Genomic DNA, 15,950 nt, shown 5'->3' on the forward strand with positions numbered 1-15,950 from the left:
ACATAATTCTCAATTTGCCAAGAAAGTGTAGAAGGAAAGAATAAGGTCATACTTTTAGAATTAGCAAATAAGTTAGATTTGGGTTTAACCAAGGGCAAAAGTAAAGCTGAAATTGAAAGGGAGTTACTCAAAAACTTGTACGTCAGAGAAACCGAGAAGTGCTGTAAAGATAGAAAATCACAATTGAGGAAAATGGAATTAGAAGATAAACAGAGAGAGGAGAGAGAAAGAGAAAGGGAGTGAGTGGAAAAAGAGAGAGAGAAGGTTCTTAGCTGAGCAAAAAGAGAACTTGAACTTGAGAAGTTGCAACTTAGTCAGCAAAGTCAAGTTAACAGGATGGAGATTAAAAGAGGAAGTAGTAATATATATAAATATGTCAAAACTCTGCCACATTTTGATGAGAAAGATGTTGAAGCTTTTTTAAATGTCATTTGAAAAATTGGCTAGGCAGATGGGGTGGTCCAAGGATTTATCAGTAATGAGTTCAGACTAAGCTGGTAGGCAGAACTAGTGAGGTAGATAAGGGGTCAAGAGATTATGAAGAGGTTAAACAGGCTATTTTAAGTGCTTATGAATTGGTACCAGAAGTGCATAGATAGTGGTTCAGAAACACAAAGAAGGAACCAGGTCAGACTTATGTTGAGTTTGACGGAAGTAAACATCGTCATTTTAATCAATGTGTGCGTTCTTTGAAAATAGATAAGACCTTTGAGGCTCTAAGAGGGATTATTCTGCTGGCAGAGTTTAAAAACTCACTTTCGGAGATGGTAAGAATTCATGTGATGGAGCAGAAAGTTCAGGACGTGAGAAGGGCAGTAGAGTTAGCAGATGACTACATGTTGGTGCATAAGACAAGCTTCTGACCAGAATTTCGTCCTGTGAGGGATAGAAGTTGGGAGAAGGGGAGATCCTACACTACTAAACCAAGGATCAAAAAGAAGTCCAAGAGAATGCGAAGGAGGTCATAGTCATAGAGATGTACAGCATGGAAACAGACTCTTCGGTCCAACCCATCCATGCCGACCAGATATCCCAACCCAATCTGGTCCCAGCTGCCAGCACCTGGCCCATATCCCTCCAAACCCTTTCTATTCATATACCCATCCAAATGCCTCTTAAATGTTGCAATTGGACCAACCTCGACCTTATCCCCTGGCAGTTCATTCCATACACATACCACCCTCTGCATGAAAAAGTTGCCCGTAAGGTCTCTTTTATATCTTTCCCCTCTCACCCTAAAAGACTTTGTCTATTTATCCTACCTATGCCCCTCATAATTTTGTGAACCTCTATAAGGTCACCCCTCAGCCTCCGACGCTCCAGGGAAGACAGCCCCAGCCTGTTCAGCCTCTCCCTGTAGCTCAGATCCTCCAACCCTGGCAACATCCTTGTAAATCTTTTCTGAACCCTTTCAAGTTTCACAACATCTTTCCGATGGGAAGGAGACCAGAATTGCACGCAATATTCCAACAGTGGCCTAACCAATGTCCTGTACAGCCGCAACATGACCTCCCAACTCCTGTACTCAATATTCTGACCAATAAAGGAAAGCATACCAAACGCCTTCTTCACTATCCTATCTACCTGCGACTCCACTTTCAAGGAGCTATGAACCTGCAGTCCAATGTCTCTTTGTTCAGCAACACTCCCGAGGACCTTACCATTAAGTGTATAAGTCCTGCTAAGATTTGCTTTCCCAAGATGCAGCACCTCTCGTTTATCTGAATTATGCTCCATCTGCCACTTCTCAGCCCATTGGCCCATCTGGTCTAGAACCTGTTGTAATCTGAGGTAACCATCTTCGTTATCCACTACACCTCCAATTTTGGTGTCATCTGCAAACTTACTAACTGTACCTCTTATGCTCGCATCCAAATCATTTATGTAAATGACAAAAAGTAGAGGGCCCAGCACCGATCCTTGTGGCACTCCAATGGTCACAGGCCTCCAGTCTGAAAAACAACTCTCCACCACTACCCTCTGTCTTCTACCTTTGAGCCAGTTCTGTATCCAAATGGCTAGTTCTCCCTGTATTCCAACAGATCTAACCTGGCTAATCAGTCTCCCATGGGCAACCTTGTCAAACGCCTTACTGAAGTCCATACAGATCACATCTACTGCTCTGCCCTCATCAATCTTCTTTGTTACTTCTTCGAAAAACTCAGTCAAGTTTGTGAGACATGACTTCCCACGCACAAAGCCATGTTGAATATCCTGAATCAGTCCTTGCCTTTCCAAATACATGTATGTCCTGTCCCTCAGGATTCCCTCCAACAACCTGCCCTCCACCGAGGTCAGGCTCACTGGTCTACAGTTCCCTGGCTTGTCTTTACCGCCCTTCTTAAACAGTGGCACCACGTTTGCCAACCTCCAGTCTTCCGGCACCTCACCTGTGACTATTGATGATAGAAAATATCTCAGCAAGAGGCCCAGCAATCATTTCTCTAGCTTTCCACAGAGTTCTTGGGAGCACCTGATCAGGTCCTGGGGATTTATCCACCCACCGTTTCAAGACATTCAGCACTTCCTCCTCTGTAATTTAGACATTTTGCAAGATGTCACCATCTATTTCCCTACAGTCTATATCTTCCATATCCTTTTCCGCAGTAAATACTGATGCAAAATATTCATTTAGTATCTCCCCCATTTTTGTGGCTCCACGCAAAGGCCACCTTGCTGATCTTTGAGGGGCCCTATTCTCTCCCTAGTTACCCTTTTGTCCTTAATATATTTGTAAAAACCCTTTGGATTCTCCTTAATTCTATTTGACAAACCTACCTCATGTCCCTGTTTTTCCCTCCTGATTTCCCTCTTAAGGATACTCCTACTTTCTTTATGCCATGGGCGGCACGGTGGCACAGTGGTTAGCACTGATGCCTCACAGTGCCAGAGACCCGGGTTCAATTCCCGCCTCAGGCGACTGACTGTGTGGAGTTTGCACATTCTCCCCGTGTCTGTGTGGGTTTCCTCCCGAGTGCTCCGGTTTCTTCCCACAGTCCAAAGATGTGCAGGTCAGGTGAATTGGCCATGTTAAATTGCCCATAGTGTTAGGTGAAGGGGTAAGTGTAGGGGTATGGGTGGGTTGCGCTTCGGCGGGTCGGTGTGGACTTGTTGGGCCGAAGGGCCTGTTTCTACACTGTAGGTAATCTAATCTAATCTAATCTAATCTAATCTAATTTATACTCTTCGGGTGTTTCCACTGTGGTAAAGTGGGACATGTAAAGTCACAGTGCTGTTCGTTAAAGAAAGGCACTGTGGGAAAAGATGTGGTAAATGAAGCTGAGCCAGTGGCAATAGAGAAAGTAGGAGAGGATATCCCAGGAAGAGCTGAGGAGCTGCAGGAGCATGCAGAGCCTAGGCAGGGGCTATGTATGGAGTTAGTACCTGATCTCTACAAAATATTTGCCTCTGTGGGTAAAGTTTACTCAGAAAGAACAGAGGGAGAAGGACAAGAAGTTATAATTTTGAGAGATGCAAGATTTAACCAGTCACTGATAGTAAGAGATGAGTGCATGTGCAGTCTTTTTCTGATTTATTACCCGAGAGTGTGGTAATTTGTGGGATAAATGGACAGAAATTTAGCATTCCCCTATGTATGATCAGGTTGGAGTACCAACTTAAGACTGGGGAAGTTACAGTGGGAGTGATAGACAGAGTGTAAGTTCCAGGAATTCACTTTGTTTTTGGGAATGATTTGGCAGGATCCAAGGTGGTAGTGACACCCCTTGTTGTGGAGAAGCCCAAGGAAGACCAAAAAACAGAGGAGTTTAAACAGAAATATCCTGCTATTTTCCCAAATTGTGTGGTAACCAGATCCCCACCATTATAAGTCACAGTACAAAGCGAAAAGTAAAGAGAAACATGGAACTGAGGTTGAGTTAGTGGATACCATGTTTGACGTAATGGTGCAGGAAAAACCTAAACAGGCAGAGGATCAGACAGATGTGTTTAGTCGTGAAAGACTAAAGGACTTGCAACAGCAAGACAAGATAATAAAAGGTATACAGTATATGTGTTGATGCATACTCTGAAAAGAAGGCAGTGAATATTCCGGAGGGTTATTATCTGAAAGATAAATTCCTAAGAGTGAAATGGAGATCACACCAGGTTAGTGCAGAGGAGAAATGGGCCGAAGTGTACCAGATTGTGTTGCTGGTAGCATGCAGACAGGAGGTGTCAATGGGTTGAACATGAACTACCTGTAGGAGGTCGCTTCAGGGTATGAAAGATTCAGGTTAAGGTACAAAAACATTTTTACTGGCCTGGAATGCACAAAGCATGTGGTTAACTTTTTGCCGTATGTGTCATCCATGCCAACTGCTTGGTAAGCAACAGGTAGTAATAAAGCCAGCACCTTCGTTGCCAATTTCTGCATTTGGAGAACCTTTCACATGGGTTATGATTGATTGTGTAGGTCCCCTCCCGAGAACTAAAAGTGGGAATCAGTACTTGTTAATTTCCAGAGGTAATTCCATCAGAGTAGCAAGGCAAAAAAAACTGGTAGAGGAGTTAGTAGCTTTCTTCACACGGTATGGACTACCCAGAGAGAATCAGTTGGACAAAGGGTTTAAGGAGGTTATGGATAGCTTAGGTATACAGCCCTTGACATTCAGTGCATATCATCCTGAATCCCAGGGAGCTTTAGAAAGGTGGCATCAGAGCTCGAAGACCATGTTGAGAGCAAACTGTCAGGATTACCCAAATGATTGGGATAAAGGTATCCCATTTATATTGTTTGTCATTAGAGATGTCCCAAATGAATCTACTCAGTTTACTCCCTTTTGAGTTAATATTCTGTCATGAAGTGAGAGACCCTTTGAACTTTAATTAAAGAAAAATTGACAGGACCAAAGTTGGAGATCTCACACTTAAGATTATGTATCGGCGATGAGGGAGAGACTAAATTGAGTAAGTGTGTTAGCTAAACAGCACCTAAAGAGGGCACAGTGGGGAATGAAACAGAGGGCAGTTAAATGCTCTGAGAAGTGGATGTTTTCCTGAGGGGATGACGTTAGTACTGTTACCAGTGATAGGAGATCCCTTCAAAGCCATGTTTAGTGGTCCCTATCAAATTGAGAAAAAGTTTTCAGGTGAATTATTTATTAAGGGTGCCAGATAGGGGAAAAAAGGTATTGGGTATGTCATGTGAACATGTTGAAACCCTATTATACTAGAGAGAAAGAACTGAAGAAAGAGGTGTTAGTTACTGCCCTGCAAAGTGAGGAATCAAATCCAGATAATGTGGAATTTGATGTGCCTCAGAATAGATTTAAAAATGAAGAAGTCCTTAAGGTGTGGGATAGGTTAGTAAGCTATCTGTCTCAGGAGCATAGAACACAGTTCAAAGATTAGTTATTGCAGGAGCATATGTAAGAACCAGATGGGGAGGACTAACGCTATTGTACATGAAGTGGACATGGGGAATACTGCTCCAATAAAACAACACCACTATCAGCTCAATCCTTTCAAAGTCAGCCAGGTCCAAATGGAGATGGAGGCCATGCTCGACAAAGACATAATTGAGCCAAGCCAGAGGGAGTGGAGTTCGCCGATCGTCTTAGTTCCCAAAATGCTTGGGACTCGATGATTCTGTGTGGATTATCACTGTTACAAAATCAGACTCATGTCCAATTCCTAGATTGGAGGACTGTACTGAGACAGTCAGACAAGCCAGTTACATCACCAAATTGGACTTAATGCGTGGTTACTGGTAGGTACCTTTATCGGAGACGGTAAAAGACATTTCTGCGTTTGTAACCCCAAATGGGCTATATCAGTTTAAAGTGCTGCCCTTTGGAATGAAGAATGCACCCGCCACGTTCCAAGGACTCATGAACAGAGTTGTGGCTGGGTTAACAAACTGTGCAGTCTATTTGGATAATGTAGTGGTCTTTAGTAAGTCCTGGAAAGATCACATGGTACAGTTGGAAAAGCTCTTTGAACAACTACGAGAAGCAAAACTGGTGATAAACTTCAATAGAACTGAATTCGCAAAAGCAGAGGTGACATTCTTAGGACATAACATTGGTCATGGAAGGTTGACCCCACGGAACGCAAAGACGAAGAATATCAAGGAATTTCAATGACCAACCTCTAAGAAAGAGGTGCTTCGATTCTTAGGACTCAGCCGATTCTGTCGGAAGTTTGTTCCAAACTTCCACAGTATAGTGGCACCATTAACGAATTTCCTGAAGAAGAACACAAAGTTTCAGTGGACAGAACAATGCCACGAGGCATTCAAACATTTGAAATCAATATTAACCAGCAAACAAGTTTTAGCTACACCAAACGTTTCAAAACCTTTTAAAGTCCTCATCGATGCTAGTGACATAGGAGTTGGAGCTGTGCTGCTCCAGGAAGATGAGGAGGGATTGAACTGCTTCTGGTTATTTCTACTCCACAATGGAAAAGGAACTATAGAGTTTGGTACTGGCCTTACATTGTTCATGACATACACATTAAAATATTGTATCAGAGACTGTTGCGTACACAGATCACAATCCACTTCCATTCATAGAATGCTTTATAGACAAGAATATGAGACTGTTTGTTTTATAGGAGTCTTATGCTACGTTATGTTAATTTAAAAATCATGCATGTTGTGGTTCATAAGAATGTAATCGCAGATGGCTTATTGTGGATTTAATTGATAGAGTTTAGATGAGATTTGTATTTATTTGTTGTTTATAGACAGGTATATGGGAACTTTAAGGTGAACTTATATTAAAGTTATTTGTATGTGAGGGTAATGTGTTTAAAAAGTAGAGAAAAAAAAGCCATCTTTTCATTGTGATAGTTCAATTTTTCTCAAGGTGGGGAGGTGTTATGAAGGTGTGGGTGTGCAGTACCTTTTAAGAGAGTTAATAGCTAGCAGTGACAGCACCAAATGTTCTCAATAAGATACAATTTAACATGCGATCCACCTCCTGGAGTAGCTCGGGTAGCTGGTTGCCTGGAGACAAAAAACACATTTGAATTTCGCCAATCAGTTTAAACTATGCCCTGAAAAATGCCAAACTCCAATCAGGTTTGAATTGAGTATATTGATCATAAAACACAATCCAATGCTTTGGGGGTATAAGACAAGGGAAAATTGAACAGTTAAGAGAAGACCTGCCAAACCAATGACGTCTGCAAACTGCTCAGAAAAATAGCTCTCTTAAAGGTACCTTTATTGATCAGTAACCTGTGAAGCAGAATCCCCAAGAAGAAGAAAAGAAAAGCAGAATACAGAGAAGAACTGAAAGCTGCTGGGTTTTGAAATAAGAAGTTTTGTTTTGTAAATCTTAATCAGCAGGGTTTTATCGGACTAGTATTTTAGAAAGGGAAGATAAAAGATAGGTTAAAGTTGTAAATAGTTGTTAGTTAATTATTCTGTGTTATACTTTAAGAAATAAAATTGTTATTTTACTTTAAGTAGTTCTTAGCCTACCGAATTTTCACAGAGTACTGCAAGGGATAAATCTTTTCTGTGTTGCTGATTTAAAATAAGGAGGATTTACCTCATGTCATAACAATCTTTCTCTCCTTTGGCCCCTGCTATCTCTCGCGTGCTCTCTCTGTCTGTTTCATAGGCATATACTCCCCCACACTCTCACACACACTCTCATATATACTCTCACACATGTACTCCTCATACTCTTTCACACTCCCTCCCAAGCAAGCGCGCACACACACACACATATATATATATGGGGTGAATTTGTATTTGCACAGACATTCTGTCTACACATTGTGCTTTTGGAACAAAATAATTAGTCAATATGGCATTTTATAAATTCCTACTTTGGAAATAAAACCAATCTGACTCCGGGTTGAGACACAAACAGACTTCAAACAAGGCCTCACACCTAAAATGCATTGTCTTATCTGAAATGTGACTTTTATACTGGTAAAATATTAAGTTACCTTGGGGCAGTGACTTGAAAGAAATTCTGAGATTTGCATATTGATCAATTGAAACCTGCATCTCCATTCTAACTGATTAAAGACTTAACAGCCATTTAGGTTTACTCCATATATTTGCACAAGTTGTATGACCCTTTGACCTTTTACTTATAAATTTTGTGTCCAATGTATTCTGTCTCATTAGCCATTTGAGGGTGGAGTGGGGCTCTGAAAGCTTGTGATTTCAAATGAACCTGTTGGACTATAACGTGGTGTCATGTGATTTTTGACTTTGTCCACCCCAGCCCAATACCAGTACCTCCACATCATCTACTTCTGCCCTGGCAACATATTCCTCTCTTTTTAAAGAAGTATGTATTAACTGTCTTCTTAAATGCTATTGGATTCATGCACTTCATTTTCTGAGTGCCAGGTACTCGCCACTCTGGGTAAAGAGCTGTTTCTAAGTTCTTAATTTGATCTGCTAGTGGCTACCACACATTTATGCACCCATTTACTGAATTCACAAGTAGAGATCATCTTTCCATACTCACCCTATCAGACCCTTTCTATAATTTTGAAGTTGTCCATCTGGTGGTCTCTTGCTCCTTTCCAAATATTCAATTTCATGCTATACTGTGGATGCATCCTGTATAAAAATATCAGAAAAATTGAGTCTCGAACCAAGAAAAGTTTCCATGGCAGAAGGGATTAGTTTAATTTGGTGTCATGTTGTCACAACATTGTGGGTCAAAGAGCCCAATTGTGTGCTCTACAGATCCATGTTATAATGCTGTGGAGATGCCGGAGTTTGACTAGGGTGGACAAGGTGAAAGATCATATGATATCAGGTTATAGTCCACTAGGTGTATTTGAAATTACAAGCTTTCAGAGTTCCCTTCCTTCCTCAGGTGTGGGATCATACCAGGGTATTCTGAGTCAAGCGTAATGTCAAGGTTTGATACAACTTGAGCCCAGGGACAGTAGGCTGTGACAAATGGGTAAACTTTACTGTGCAGGTTGAAAACAATGGACTTTACTCTCCCTAATAATCAGTTGAAGGAAAATTTAAACTTAACCTAGGCTCGAATATTAGAATTGTAATTAGAAAGCACAAAGGTGGTTATGAAGATATGACCATTATTGAGACAAGGCTGGCCGTCCTCAGTGCACACACAAAGCTGAAACTGTCTGTGGCTGATATCACAAAGGCAGCATACAATTGAACTAAAGGAGGTACCGAAGCTCAATCCCTGAGAGCCTCCAATAGTAGTTAGACTGTCAGCAAACAAACATATACCATGAACTTCCTTAACTATATGCATCATAATCTTGCCAACATTGGACAAGTTAATAATGTATACTCTCTACAGCTTACATAAACAGTTAACAAAAAAGAACCTTTGCCTTTTGTGTACATTATGATGCAATAAAGAATTGTGGAGAAAAAAGCTTCTTTGGGTAATATTTGAGATCCAAGAGCTTGTTGTCTTTCATATTGAAAGTAAAGAGGTAAAATTAGAGGATGTTCAAAATATAATTTGTTGCACTGAAAAGACATCTAGTTAGTTGTTTTGGTTACTTCCCTTGGGTTTGATCATTGAAAGTTTAACAAATGGAAAAATTGTTTTTTAGTTGGTTTGGTTATTTCCCTTGCATTGAGTCCCATTCCTTCAGGTGGAGCTGCAGGGGAGACTGCCCATGTTTATAGAGAAACAGTTCTGTGTCTTAAAAATAATCCTAAAAAGAATTTTTCCATTCCCTAGTTTCATTCAATTACTTTTGCAGCATCAAAGTGTTCATGATTGGAGCGTGTGGAATGCCTTCCTGTTTCTGAGGTTAATAGATGCTATACGATCCTATGCCAATAAAATAGGAAACTAAAATAAAAAGCATGTGACAGCAGAACCTGTTTGTAACGTTATGCAATTATTAACTTCCAGATACAAGTTTATCTCAGATCCTGCATGTTATTCATGTTTTAATAGAATTAACTGTGAAATTCCCTGAGTAACCTGCTTGCTGCTGGTAATTATAAAATTTGTTGACAAAAATCTTAAGAGGAATAACCAGCTTAGAAATTAATGAGCTGAATCAGTAATGAAATCTGAGACATCTGTTCATTTGATTAATGCTCTTGTTCAGTAACTGGTGTGAAAAGAAGTTAAATATTCTTCATTTTGTTTCAAAACTTGCTCAAATGTACTAATGTTGAACCTGATAGATAATACAATTGGGTTAATTATTTTGTTGTAGTGGTTAATTATAAGAATTGCTGCAGCAGATGGTCCCTATTTTACCAAACTTATTTATGTTAGCTATCCAGAGATTAGTTGAGACTTGCATATTATGACCATTCACTTTAACTATGTGAACTTGGTGACTGGTTTGAGAGCATCTCTAATTATAGCAGTGTTATCCTAAACTGTTTGTGTTTACAGGAAGCCAGACTTTAAAAATAACATTGGTAATTGTGACCTTATTTGCCTCCTAAGAAAAAAATAGGCTGGCGGAAGGAGGCTTCCCACTTGCTGGTATTTACCACAGACGATGTACCGCATATTGCATTGGATGGCAAGCTTGGTGGTCTGGTACAGCCCAATGATGGACAGTGCCACCTCGATGAAAATAATGAGTACACTTCCTCAACACAAATGGTGAGGCTAACTTCTCAGTTATTTAAAACGTAATGTAGTAATATGTTGTTTGTTCAATGTTAATCAAAAGTGTCTTCTCCTATGTGTTATGTTACAACTCAATTTGGTACTACGTTGGAAACTGAGCTTTGCTATTCATGAAGTTGTCACAGTAGTTACGAATTTTATAAAATACGGTGTTCCCCAATTAACTAGAGCCTTAGCCTCTGATTGATGGAGAACATGAACAAAGTTTCTGTACTGAACAAAAATCATTATTTATTACAAATAAATAGACTCTAGCTACAAGTAAAGAGTTATAAAGTGGGATCTCATACCACAAATCCCTTATATAAACTCAATTTACTGTATGTCTCAGTTAAAAAAAAATGGATGGAAGATAAACACCTATGAAGATGGTTCAGTATTCTTTTTTCCCAAGTACTGTTTCTAAGATGAAACTTATTACTCCTTTAATGACTAGTGAATTGTTTAGTCATCTTTCTCTGAATGCTTCTATGGGCTGTTAAGAGATACAAGATGGTGGGTTTCTTTTATAAGAAGTGTGCGACTAATAGCTAAATGTCACTCCTACAATAACAGTTGCAGGGGAGAGAAATGAAATTAGTTTCTTCAGGTTTACCTAAGTGTGCGACTCTATTATTCTGTCTGTATCTCTATAGCTTGTTCCCAGCTCCAAGCTGTTCAGTTACCTGAAAACCAGTCACTGTTATTGGCAGGCAAAAAGGTCACTGTGATTGATCTATAACTTTGTGACCAGTTATCAATCAACTCCTTGTCACTTGCAAGAGCTGCATCAAACATCCCTTGGCTCCATTATGTTGGTAATTCAAACTCCAGTTACTGCCTTTTCAAACAGCTCCTTACAATGCCTAGCATAGGTGTCGGGTTACTTGCTTTTCAAAACAGCAGCATTGTAACAAAATTTTCACTCTCATTTCAGTCCACACTTTTCAAAAATGCCCTTACCACTATCCCCATTTACACGACATATTGGGTGATTTCCACTGTGATGCACGTTCAAACACTAATGTAACAGACGCTGTGCTTACTGTCAACTGCAGTGATAATAATGGTGGTGCTCATATTCCTTACGCTCACTTCCCTTATTCATTCATATTTAGTATGTGGATGTTACTGAAGGCCATTATTGCTTATTCATAGTTGCCCTTGAGAAGGCAGTAGACCATCTTGAGCCACTATAGTCCATGTGGTGAAGGTACCTTAATTGTGCTGTTATAGATTTCTAGGATTTTGAACCAACAATGATGTTGGAAGGATGACAGGTTGGGGTCTGGATGATTTGTGACTTTGAGGAAACTTGGAGATGGTTGTATTCCTGTGTACTTGTTGTATGTTTTGTTCCAGATGTACTGGGTTTGGGAGGCACCATTTGCAGTGAGATGCTGTATAGTGGATCCTGGTAGTGGTATATACTACATTCTGGATCAGTGGTGCTGGAAGAGCACAGGAAGATCCTCCGCTCACATTGTTTTTACCTGGTATATACTACAGCCAACTTTGATTGGCATGGTGGTTGCGAATTTTTAAGATACTTTATTTTAAATGTGAAGGCACATTTTAGGACAAAATCTCCTGCATCAAGGTGTTTTTTTTTATTGTTCCCACTATCTAAACAGTTAAAAGTCCAGACTAATTTTTTTTGTGTTCTGCTGCAATCTACATAGAAAAACAAACTCTAAACTTTGCCTAACCTTTACATTTGTAATAGTTTACTCTTGATCTGTGATTGTTGTCGAAATGGTCTCTTCAATCTTCCAGGGTTACTTCCTGACCAACATATTGACACAATTATGTCAGGTTAATAGTAAAATTGTATGGAAGGTATCAAGTGAATATCTTAACACATATAATGCACATGGTTGTGTTTGAGTTGGTGTGGATTAAAATTCAACCCAATATGTTTCCTTTTAAAAAAAATGCCAAACTAATGATAAAAACATGTGGAATCAGATTTCGAAAGGGATATTTTTGGTTCCACTGCATTCATTCCACTTATGAATGAATTATGTTCAATATGTTGGAGCTATTTGCAAAACCTCAATGTATTTTATAATTTACTGAGTTAGTACCTGTATTATTTGTTTGCATACTAGTGCGTGAAAAGGTTTCGGGAGCTCGAAACAATTGGCTATCTGGGAATTATTACATTTTGACTTTTTAAAAATGATATATCATTAGGGTATATGGAATGGATGAAGAATGGTTTTGCCTTTTAAAAGGTAAATTATTCAATGGCCTAGAGTTCTACAAGGCATGACTATTTTGTGTTGATTATGCTTATTTCAATGTCCCATAGTGCTTTTAAAAAGGTTTTTATGGAGCTGTATTGCTCACTAAGTGGAATGACTGATTATTTAATACCATTAGTTTTTTTTGTGCTTGTTTATGGAAGTTTGGAAGGCATTTGATAAGGTGTCACACCAAAGTTTAATATGTAAAGTAAGATCGTATGGGGTTGGGGTAAGTTGTTAGCTTGGATAGAGGAATGGCTAATCAACAGAAAGTACATAATCTGTAGGCAATCAGTCAATGTGACATTTTATTAATACCTACTTTGGAAATAAAACCAGTCTGACTCCAGATTGGGATACAGACAAATTCTAACCTCACACCTTTAATGCATTGTCTGAGCTGAGATGTCACTTTTTCACTTTTTTTATCTGCTGATAAAACCTTAAGTTAACTTGGGGCTGTGCCATGAAAGAAATTCTGGGATTTACATATTAATCAATTGAAACCTGCATCTCTATTCTAAGTGTTTAAGGATTTAATGGCCATCTAGGTCTGTCTAATTTATTGCATCAGTTGTATGACACTTTGATCTTTTACTTATAAATTCTGTGTCCTATATACGCGCAGCACTTCAAAAACTTGTTCTTTCAAATGAACCCGTTGGACTACAAACTGGTATTGTGATTTTCAATTTTATCCTACCCAATCTAAAACCGGCACCTCCACATCATGATAACCAACAGAAAGCAGCATCTGGATAAATGGGTCTTTATTTGGTTGGCAAGACATCACTAATCGGGTGACACATGTTTCAGTCTCTGGGTCCCAATTATTTATAATCTATATTAATGACTTGCATGCAGTGGTAGAAAGTAGTAAAGCCTTATTTGCAGATAAGATAGGTGAGAATGTAAGTTTCATTGAAGAAATAAGAAATTTATAAATGGGTAAAGATAGGTTAGATCAATGGCCAAAATCTGGCAGACAAAGTTTAGCAGTGAGATTCTCCACTTTGGTCAGAGGAATAAAAAGGCGCTTTACTATCTCAATGGAGAGAAACTTCAGAGTGCTTGATGCAGAGGGGTTTGGGTGTCCTCATGCATGAATTGCAGAAAACTGGTACTGTATGTGGGTAATTAAGGAAGGCAAATTTAATATTAGCATTTATTGCTAAAAGAAAAGTATATGAAAGTCAGGATGTTTTGCTGCAACTGTATAAGGCATTCATGAGACTGCACCTGAAGTAATGCATACAATTTTGGTTCCCTTACTCCAGTTCTGAGGAAGGGTCACTGGACTTGAAACATTAACTCTGATTTCTCTCCACAGATGCTGCCAGATCTGATGATCTTTTCCTGCAATTTCTGTTTTTGTTTCTGATTTCTAGCTTCTAGCATCTGTAGTACTTTTGTTTTTATTCTGTATGTATGGAGTTTGGAATGAAAGGGAATCTAATTAAGTTATAAGGTGTTAAAGGGAAATGGTAAAGCAGGTTGTTTCCTCAATCTAAAATGAGAGGTCATAGTTTTAGAATAAGGGGTAGCAGATTTAAAAGATGAGAAATTACTTGTATCAAAGGGTTTTGAATCTGTGGAATCCACTATCCCATTATGCTGTGACCTTGAGTTAAGTTTGAGGAGTGAGGCTTTCTTTTTAAGAGATAGATTAAAAGTTGTGGAGAGTGGCCAGGTAAGTGGAGTTGAGGCTACGATGCATCTTGATCGTATCAAATGGCCAACACACTCACGGGGCTGAATGGTCTACTCTGGCACCTAGATATTAAGTTCTCATGTATTTCTACGTTTTTCTCACCTTCTCTTCAGGATTACCCATCACTTGCACTTCTTGGAGAAAAGTTGGCAGAGAACAACATCCATTTGATATTTGCTGTTACTCAGTCCCATTACATACTTTATAAGGTATTGTATGCCTTTTGACTCAAAGATTTTACAATTCAGAGTTTGTTGTGTTTCACTTCTAGTGAATCACTTTGTAAATGATCTGATGTTTATTCATGTTTCTTTTTTTTCTGAAGAATTTTACTGCTTTGATCCCTGGAACAACTGTAGAAATTCTTGACAAGGATTCAAAGAATATAATTCAACTGATTGTCAATGCTTACAGTGTAAGTTGATTATTGGAATCAAATGGTGCTTCAAATATATGCATTGTTATAATGAATTGTAAACAAAATTTTTCCGTTATAATATTGCTTAGACATGCATATTTTTGCCACATGCCTGAAACAGTCTGCCTTGAAAAGATGCATGATTATGAGATGACCAAGCAGGTATGAAAATATGAAATCATGGTACTGTTTTATTCTCTACTGATCAACTGGAGAACTTGCTTAGTTTGAGAGAAATCTAGTTTTGAAAGTTTTGTGTGGTGAATTTCTGCAGTGCATCTTGTAGATAGTACACATGGTTGCTACTGAGTGTCAGTGGTGGTGAAGGGAGTGGCTGCTTGTGGATGTGGTGCCAATCAAGCAGACTGCTTTGTCCTGGATGGTATTAAACATCTTGAGTATTGTTGGAGTTGTACCCATCCAATCAAGTGAACAATATTCCATCACACTTCTGAACTGTGCCTTGAAGATGGTGGACAGGCTTTGGGGAGTCAGATGGCGAGTTACTCTCTGCAACATTCCTAGTCACCAATCTGCTCTTGTAGCTACAGTTTGTCCAGTTGAGTTTCTGAGTAAAAAATGAGGTCTGCAGATGCTGGAGATCACAGCTGAAAATGTGTTGCTGGTCAAAGCACAGCAGGCCAGGCAGCATCCAAGGAATAGGGAATTTGACGTTTCGAGCATAAGCCCTTCATCAGGAATGAGTTGAGTTTCTGGTCAATGGTAACCCCAAGGATGTTTTATAGTGGAGGATTCAGTGATGGTTACACCATTGAATGACAAGGTGGTAGTTAGATTTTCTCTTTATTGGAGATGGTCATTGCTTTGCATTTGTGTGGCATAAATATTACATGCCACTTGTCAGGCAAAGACTGGATTTGTCCCGATCATGTTGCATTTCAGCTTGGATATTGGAGGAGTCGCAAATTATATTGAACATTGTGGAATCATCAGTGAACATTCCTATTTCTGACCTTATGATGGCAAGAAGGTCATTGGTGAAGCAGGTGAAAATGGTTAGG

At 39.3% G+C, this 15,950-nt stretch overlaps 1 protein-coding gene across 1 annotated transcript in view; it reads left to right on the forward strand.

Moving 5' to 3' along the window:
- The window catches only part of itgb5 (integrin, beta 5), a 126,101-nt gene that overhangs the window by 32,215 nt on the left and 77,936 nt on the right, over positions 1-15,950 (forward strand). The window contains exons 6-8 of the mRNA XM_060827167.1: positions 10,383-10,544; positions 14,624-14,719; positions 14,836-14,925. Of these exons, the coding sequence (XP_060683150.1) occupies positions 10,383-10,544; positions 14,624-14,719; positions 14,836-14,925 (348 nt within the window). The remainder of the gene's footprint in view (positions 1-10,382; positions 10,545-14,623; positions 14,720-14,835; positions 14,926-15,950) is intronic.

This window comes from Hemiscyllium ocellatum, chromosome 7, assembly GCF_020745735.1.
Source record: "Hemiscyllium ocellatum isolate sHemOce1 chromosome 7, sHemOce1.pat.X.cur, whole genome shotgun sequence".
NCBI lineage: Eukaryota > Metazoa > Chordata > Chondrichthyes > Orectolobiformes > Hemiscylliidae > Hemiscyllium > Hemiscyllium ocellatum.